At 29.8% G+C, this 8,902-nt stretch overlaps 1 protein-coding gene across 1 annotated transcript in view; it reads right to left on the minus strand.

The window, feature by feature from the left end:
- Positions 1–2,194: 2,194 nt before the first annotated feature.
- The window catches only part of LOC106461969 (orexin receptor type 1-like), a 64,107-nt gene continuing 57,399 nt past the window's right edge, over positions 2,195–8,902 (minus strand). Inside the window, exon 6 of the mRNA XM_022389089.1 lies at positions 2,195–7,269. Coding sequence (XP_022244797.1) covers positions 7,106–7,269 — 164 coding nt within the window. The 3' untranslated portion in view covers positions 2,195–7,105. The remainder of the gene's footprint in view (positions 7,270–8,902) is intronic.

Here is an 8,902-nt window from a genome sequence, read left to right on the forward strand (position 1 = left end):
TCAGAATTCTGATAATCGATTTTTTACTATTTCTGTTTCGTATCAGAAGTACGAGTTTCTCTCTCTAGTTTTATATTATAATTCATCAGAATTCTGATAATCGATTTTTTACTATTTCTTTTTATGATAAAACCAGATTATTTTCATCAGCCTTAGATTCATGTGACCACTAAATAATTCATAGCTACTTGTTCATGTTTATTGACAAATAACGATGAAGGACTTTTGTCGAATAGCTCATCGATTAATTTGCTTTTCATGCAGAAATATTTCCATTGTTCAGTAAAGGAAACAAACAGACTTCGAAAGAGTATTTTTTTTATGAGAGAAGTTGAAAACTCTTATTTCACGAGTGTTAGAGAATAATTAAACTGGAAAAATGGGTTTTACCCAAGATTTTGTGAATTTTTTAATAAGGATGTATATAATAAGGTAAACAGTACTGCAGGTAATTTAAAAGTTTGTGTCTTGTGAACCAAGTGAATCCTCAGTAGATGTTTTTTGCTTGGTGAAAGACGATTTTTTTCTTTTTGTAATGAAATCCCTGGTTGTGCATGGATTAATATAAGTTAATATAAATACCTTGCAAATAGAAACAGATAAATAATGAAGCCACTTCTAGTGTCTGTAGCAGTTTGTACGCATTAATATAATTTTGAAAATATCACCTCAAGAGTTTGTTATTATTCCTTTCAGCAGTGTATTATATATACCTGAGAAGCAGTACTTATTATTGCTTTCACTCCAATCATTTATCATGTTTGATTTTGTTTTAAATTAATCCTTCACATTTCTCTATCAAATAAAACTCAAATTTCATTTGGCTCTTTTTTTAAATATTTGAACATATGGAACTTGAATAGTTATCTAAGCCTCAGTATGTTTTTTACCAATAAGTATGCAAAACATACATATAAAAACAATAAAAGTAACATATTTAAGCTTTTATTTCTTATAAGAATATGTGGTTTGACGGTTACAGTCTTAATGAACATAAAACTCTTGATTAAATGCATTTATACTCTTTCAAATTTGGTTATAGTTCTAATAAAACCTTTTGCAAAAATAAAACAGGAAACAGCAATAACTGGTGTGAAAAATTTAAGCATAATTATATTTCGTTTAAACAGATTTTAATTTGTGTTAGTTGGTTATGCTATGATTTCTGAAGGTTAACTGTACTATAAAGGGTGCTATGAAATAACTATACAATCAATATCTTCTGCCTTTGATAATTACGTAAGCGATCTTAAGCTCTTAGAATCATTCAAATATTAATGATATTCTATACTAAGAACTGCTGAAACCGGCTATTCTTTAGATAATGCTATTTGGCAAACCCAAATATTTTAGAACAATAAAATGATGTGTATATTTGAACATTCTTCGTCAGATTTACAAAAATGAGATGAGGAATGTTTTCTACTGTACTTTACATAATGTTGAGCTTCAAACGTTTGGGATACTTAAAATGCCTGGTACGTTACGAACGTTTAGGGTACTTACAAAACCCGGTTCGTTACTAGCTACGACACATTCCTATATCCTGGCTGCCGTTAAGAAAAGTTAAAAGTATCAGCCATCAGAATACAATTTTAGAGAAAAACAAATTTCTGGTTTTCATGAGTGAAAGATATACCCCCAGTAGCTTAGATATATATCACATTGCAATACGTGTATTTCAAAACATATTATTATGGCATCTATCATGTATTTGTTTTTTACTTTAACCACAACAGATGATTACATCTTCTATTCTCAACAGCAGATATATATAACCCCATGAGTCAAATTCTTAAGTTGGCTTTCTTACTAAAAATATGTTGATAGATAGAAAACATTTATATAACAAAATTGAATTTTGATATATATTCGTTTTCATTTATTAATGTATACAATTATATTGTAATAAAGGACAACAGGCTTTAAGTTTAAATGTTTGAATTCCGATAGGAAACTACAAAATTTCCTCAAAGTTGTCATTTAATGGTCAAAGAATGAGACATAATTTCTTCAATACAAAAAAAAAAAAATTAGTACATATGTTGACTAGAAATTATGATCTAGAAGAATCTTATTTCACTTTTGTGTGTGTGAACTTAAATTGTATATGGTATTCATTTTTATTTTGGACATAACAAAACAGAAACAATGTCAAAGGAAACTCAAAATACATTATTTTATTAGGCTTGACGTTTACATTCCACGGAATAAACATGCTTACAAGCTAGTTTAATTGGAACAATAGAATGTTAAATATATCTATATATTAAGCACATAATTTAACGAACGTTTTACATTACATATCACATACATCATATACGTACGTACTAATTAAAAAGACACATACATATATAGAAACATATGCCACTTATTCTCTTTTAAACTGTTTTTACCACGTGATTAGAACAACTGGTAGTGATACAACAGATAGAGATCTTGAGAAAATTTTATGTTAAAACGCAGTACAAAGAGTTTCAGTTGCAAAGAAGATTTTGATTTAATTACGATCGATTGTAAGTGATATGCTGTAATTATAAAGAATTATATCAAATAACCACAATTAAAAAATATCATAAATGCTACCCTTAAAAAGATTGAGTCTAACTAAGTGAAGTTAATTTTCCAACTCAAAAAATTAAAACCAATATTCGAATAAGTACATATTCCCATACGGGGAATTTGGTACATTTAATGAATGTTTAAGGTACATTTTATTTGTTTGTTGAATTGCGCACAAAGCTACTTCAAGACCATTTGCGGACTAGTGGGAAGACAGTTGATCAACAACACACACACACACAACTGTTGGGTTATTCTTTACAAACTAATAACGGGATTGACGTCACATCATAATGCCCCAAGGCTAAAAGTGTAAGCATGTTTGGTGATGGGTTTTAAATTACATTTGTTACTGGTGATCAGTATGTACGAAGAAACTTGTTGTTAATACTGTGCTTATCCCAAGATTGTATTATAGTCAAAGGGTTGAAACAAATAATGAACTTTATGATATCAAACGATAAGTAGGGAATAGATTATCAATGATATTTTTACTTTAGATTCTAAGAAAGTTAGGAAGAAAAGATTCAAACATAAACAAGAGTAATCAGTCTAGCCTAATTAGCAGTTTGTTTAATAAAAAAGGAAAACCCGCATAAGCTCTCTGGATTTAAGGGTAAATCATAGTTTTTTTTATAAAGAAAATGACTGAATTTTTTAAAGATATAATTATAGAGTATTTAACTATCCATCTTCCTCACATTTCAGATTACATGATATTATTACTTCCAAACAATTCGAAGTAGAATATTCAACCTTAATGGAACCTTATGCTCACGTGAGATAAGCTGTTAGGTCAGAAACCTCTAGGATTCAGGTGTAGCCATTCTAAACTAATAACCAGATGTAAGGCAACAAACCAGAAGTATCTTCTGTCACAAGGGCTTCGAAAATATTAACGAGATTGAATGTCACTTTCAAAGAAAATCCCAGCTAGTGTCCAAATGTTGAAACATTAAAGCATCACACTAGCCTACTTATGCAACTTCAAATACGTAATTTTTATCAAGTTTTTGGATACGTAAACTTTAATTTGAGGTTTAGTTGTAACTGATATTAAAATAAATCTTTGTCCTGCAGTACCAATTAATTCACCTCTTGTACTTGACGAAGTACATAATGTCAAGGGTGATTTATTATCAAGATACTTAAACTCTGTTGTTAAGGCTGCAGTTAGAGGTCTTTCTCTTAAAAACTCAAACAGCCTACTATGATATTTCGTAAGTTACTGTGGCATGAAAGGCTTCATTCTTCTTCAGCTTAAAGCACTTTTGTTGTTGTCATTTTCTACATATAATTTATCTTTCAATAGAATTACTGGAAGATATTACTTATCTGTACTCCAAAACTATTCCTTCAGAATAAAGAAAGTAATTTTCACTGCCTTTAAAATGTAATAGAATATGTAATAAAATGTTACATTTTAAAGACAGAGAAAACTAAAAACTGAATTTTCTTTTCAACGATATAGGGACTTATAAAATGGGTTTTTAGAAATGCGGTAAAGAAACTAATTTTGTTCTGAGTTACGTCATGCGAATAACAAATTTATCAATAAAAATGGCCGATTTTTTCCTTTTAATTAGTGAAGAATGTTATCGTCTGGACCGTGTTCTTGTTTACCATAGTCCTTGTCTCATATTTCTACGAACACCACATCTTTTAACAAGTTCGCAGATAAACTTGATTGTCGTAATATATTTCTAGTTCTTAAAAAATAAGATTTTAAAGTAATGTTAAATATGCACATTACGACCATTAATCAACAAGGTTAATATTTAGTTTAAGTTAAAATGTGTCCTGCCTTTCTTTATTGATGTTATCATTGGGTCAACTTTCATACACTTTTGAAAATACATTAAAGCTCTAAACCAAACAAAAATAATGTTGTAATATCTTAATAATCAATAATTTAAATTATCCAAACACGTACTCAAAACCTGATGATTACACGATATGGTATCAATAATATATGCGAAACATCAACCAGTTCATACGTTATAGATAAATTATATTATAATTAAAAACACACATTAAAACACTTAGATTTTCATGGTATTCATTATATAATAAATAGTATTTATTATAAGAACTTATGAAAGTAAATAGCAATATAATAACATATCAACCACACCATATAAGCTACATCTAGTGCCGATAAGACTTTTCTCGAATACCAGGCCTCGTCTGACCAACGGCAATACAACAGAAATAACAGGGATCCAAACGCTATTTGTATCATCAATTACTTGAACAACATTTGTAATGTGGACTAGATTAAGTTCGTAAACTGTAATTTATGTCAATTATTTTACAGTTTTAACAGCATAAAATGTTCCGCAGCCTGCAGAAAATTTAATTGTGATAATGAATTTAAAAACAAATACATGTTACTGTTTTGATATATTACGCTAGAAGTTAGAAAATGTCACTATAATGGTTAAAAAAAAAGCGGTAGGATATATTTTTGCTAATCTTAGAACAAAAATACACATAATTTACGTAAGTGAACGGAAAACAGTATTTTGAATTTAAAAAAAAAATTGATTAACATAGTGACATTATAATAAAAGACCTAGATTTCTTTAGGCTTGTGTGTTTCGGATTATGTGCTACCTGAGCTGGTAGACAAGAAGGTCAAACAGAACCTACCGCCAATTCTGTGGATACTCTAAGGGAATAGTGGCCGCCACTCTTATAGACTTTTTAAGACAACAATGAATCACATCTTGCAGCATGAAAATGAAAGAGAATTGAATTATATGTATGTGTTTGAGTGGGCTATCCGTGCTCTGTCCCTTACAATGAGTTATGACTGGTTTAAAGTGACCATTTTGCTTTAGTGGGCTTACAACTTACGTCAAAAAGCATACGAGTATATAATTCAGTTGGAGATATAGTAAAATTACACGTAAGTGTGAGTGAAGCTCTCTTCCTCCATGTTTTCTTGATTAGATCATTACATATTTTAATTCAGTTGTTTTTTGTGCCTCGATACTTAATATACTCATAGTTTACTTAATAAAGATAATATCAACTGTTGTGATATACTTACTGTAACGTTAGTTTTAAAAGTCTCATTTAAGTATGAATTGTAGCTGAATAACTTCGACGTGTTTCGTTCAATATTCTGGCAAATATGAAGTGCATATGACCAATACTTTAACAAATTGAAATTTAAGATAATGATTTATTTAAATAGCTGATTTTTTAATCGATTTTTACAAAAGCAATATTTATTTAGAATATCTTCGAATATAGTGTTAACGATATGTAAGTATCAATAATACTTTCCATATATACATATACACACACATTTATAACAAACAGTTCAGGTATGTAATCGATAAAACATTGTACACCTTAGGAATTTCAACACAATAAATAATATTAGTTTTAAAAAACGAGGTCATAACTCTTACAGAGTTTAAAAGTAACAGCTCTTCCAAAACGTCGAAAATGCTCGTTAGTCAATCTATTTAATTGTTTGGCTATTCCATTATTCACATTTAATATGTGTATCCATTTGCTATTAGTTAAGTTTCTCATATTTCTACTTTTTACTTCTGAAGCGTCTTGGTTTCATGTTGAGTGAAGGATGTGATTGCGTTAACTTGTACAATAACTGCATTTCATGTATCATAGCAATCTGGATGTTTCATAATTCTTTCGAAAACATTTAAACTGTTTTTGCGTAAAAGATGTAATCAATATTTCACTTTCAGTGGAAACTTGCTTAGACTACAATTAAAAGGAACATCATACAGAAGTGACGAAACAGTTTGGAACATTTAGTACGCCACTTTCCGAAACTTTTGATTAATTAATCTTAAAATTGTTTTAAGAACTGGATTTTGATGACTCTAGCGAAATCTTTGAATTAGTCGAACGTAAATTATAGTACAAGTTATTGTTTTAATGTGGCTAAACAATAATACCAACTGATTTATTTCAATACTGTTTTCGTGCTCGAAAAACTTAAGCGGTGTTTTAAAGAAATATTCCATCAACTGCAAAACTACTAATGTACACGCGAAATGACCATTTATATAAATCATAAACGATTAGAAAATCAAATGCTTTTATCTGTTCACTTACTGGCAGAAGCTAGAGTTTCTGAAACAGGAACAGTCATACTATAAGTACGTGTTTTAAGTATTCCAAATTTACTTGTGAGTCTTCAATCTACTTCTATTTATTACGTTAAGCATTATGATTCATTGTTCATTTTTTTTTCGAATTTTTATCAAATTCTCATTGTGTGATTGATATTATATAAATTGGTCACATGGGCGTTCACTATAATCACTTAGAAATGCAAGTATAATGGAATAATGGTTAAGAATAAAAAAAAAACTGCCAGAAACAACAGAACAAACATAATAAGTGCATAAAAATAAAAGTTGAGAATATTCACAGTGAGTTAACGTATGATGGGACAGTGCTGTTTAACCAGTACATCAAGTGTATTTCCAAAACGCTTTCCCTTTCTTTCAGGAAATATTGGCTCCATCGTCTTCTCGCTCTGATGAATATAAGATTCCTAGGTAAATCGGCGCATGGAATTCATGTGAATGTTTTCACACTGGGTCTTCGAACTTGTGTATCGAGAATTGAAGGTGTTAGCTGTACCTCTGGAACGCCCTCTATAACTGTGGCCTTTACATTTACACTTAAATGTGTTTTTGAATTCTTTACGGAATTTTGCTGAAAAAAAAGACGAGGAACACAGAGTTCATTTCTTCAAGAGTAATAGAAAAAAATGGAATTGGGGTTATAGTCCAAACAAGGAATAATTATTGCTAGGTTTAGTTGGAATAGGGACAAAAATTATTTAAAATGAACTCACTAGTTTATTTTATATGAATCTAATCCAATTTGTTCGTGTTTTATATTAAAAATTCTTATACGATTTTATACTTTATCTTACATTAAAAAGAAACTAGCAGTGCATATAACTTTATAGACTTGAAAATCTAAGGAAGTACTAAATTTTCATAGAAACAAGCAAATACAGTAAATGTCGTTGCATTTTGCAAAATGTACAGTTAAACCATAGAGCACTTTCTGCTACAATCCATAAAGATTGACCAGGGTTACTATAAGTTACGCTATATAAAAAAAAGTATGTGTAGCTCAAGCTATATTCATCAGTTATTGTTGGTTCAGTGTTTCGGCTACGAGTTTTCTTTCTTACGTAATTATATTTTAGTAGGGAACATTTCGAATACAAGTCAACGAGAAAATAACTGGTAAAATTGTCAAGAGTTACAAGTCGTTTTGTCTACCTAAAACTCTCCTTTACCTGACAAACTGCTGACATCCTATTAATATAGCTAAATGGAATACAACAGTGAATATTGACGATTCTGCCAGGATCATGATCTAATCATCGTTAAGAACATTTTACTGTTTGCTTGTAGAACATGCTTAAGAAAGAGGTATATATACATCACGTGTGTTAGAAGCAAAAACACAATATAAAGCGCGTTCAGAAGATGGTTACGTAGTGTATACTTATTTTCATAAGTATATGTGCATTGTGCTCTTTCTTTTAAAAGAAGTGTAAATTAAATGTGCTTACTACTAGAAGTAAATGTAAAGAGTGCTCACTTTTACAGAAAGCATATTTTTGATTTGATTAATCACTTGTAGCAAGAGTATATCTATTGCGCAGTTACTTTTGGAAGAACTTTGTAATTTTCAGGGTAAACATCCTCTCATACAATTTTTGTAAAAGTAAAAACATGTTACATTTATAGCTATGATAAAAGGTAACCATTTTTGCCAAGTATTGTTTTTACATAAACACTTGTGTATAAAATACTTCTAAAACTCGTCACATTGAACTGAAGATATACGAGTTGTGGACGTACTTGTACAAAACCTATGGTATGTGTACTTTAAAAACAAGTATGCTAAAATATCAAAGTTATTTGGACACTCCAGAAATATTTGACCCACGCTGTATTCTGTGCAAAGGAATTTAAGCTTTATAAATAAATTGACATATTACATTGTTAAGTTTGTTTTTTAAGCATAAATACACAATGGGCTTTTAGCGTTGTAAGTCCGCAGACATACCGCTGTGCCACTGGAAGGCCATTTATTACTAATTAATTAATTACTAATTAAGTTAGTGATGTCTAGGTACATTTAAAATGTCAAAACTGTGGAAATTAGGTGGATTTCAGAGAAGCTACATTATACGCTGAGAGGAATATAAAAATCAATAAGTGAAATGGTTGAAAACTTGGTCATGTCTGATCAATTATACATGAATATCTTCCATGGTATCGAAAATATTAAACTAAAGTTTGATGAACTAAAAGTCCTCACA

The sequence above is a fragment of the Limulus polyphemus genome, unplaced genomic scaffold (genome assembly GCF_000517525.1).
Source record: "Limulus polyphemus unplaced genomic scaffold, Limulus_polyphemus-2.1.2 Scaffold1068, whole genome shotgun sequence".
In the NCBI taxonomy this organism is placed as follows: Eukaryota; Metazoa; Arthropoda; class Merostomata; order Xiphosura; family Limulidae; genus Limulus; species Limulus polyphemus.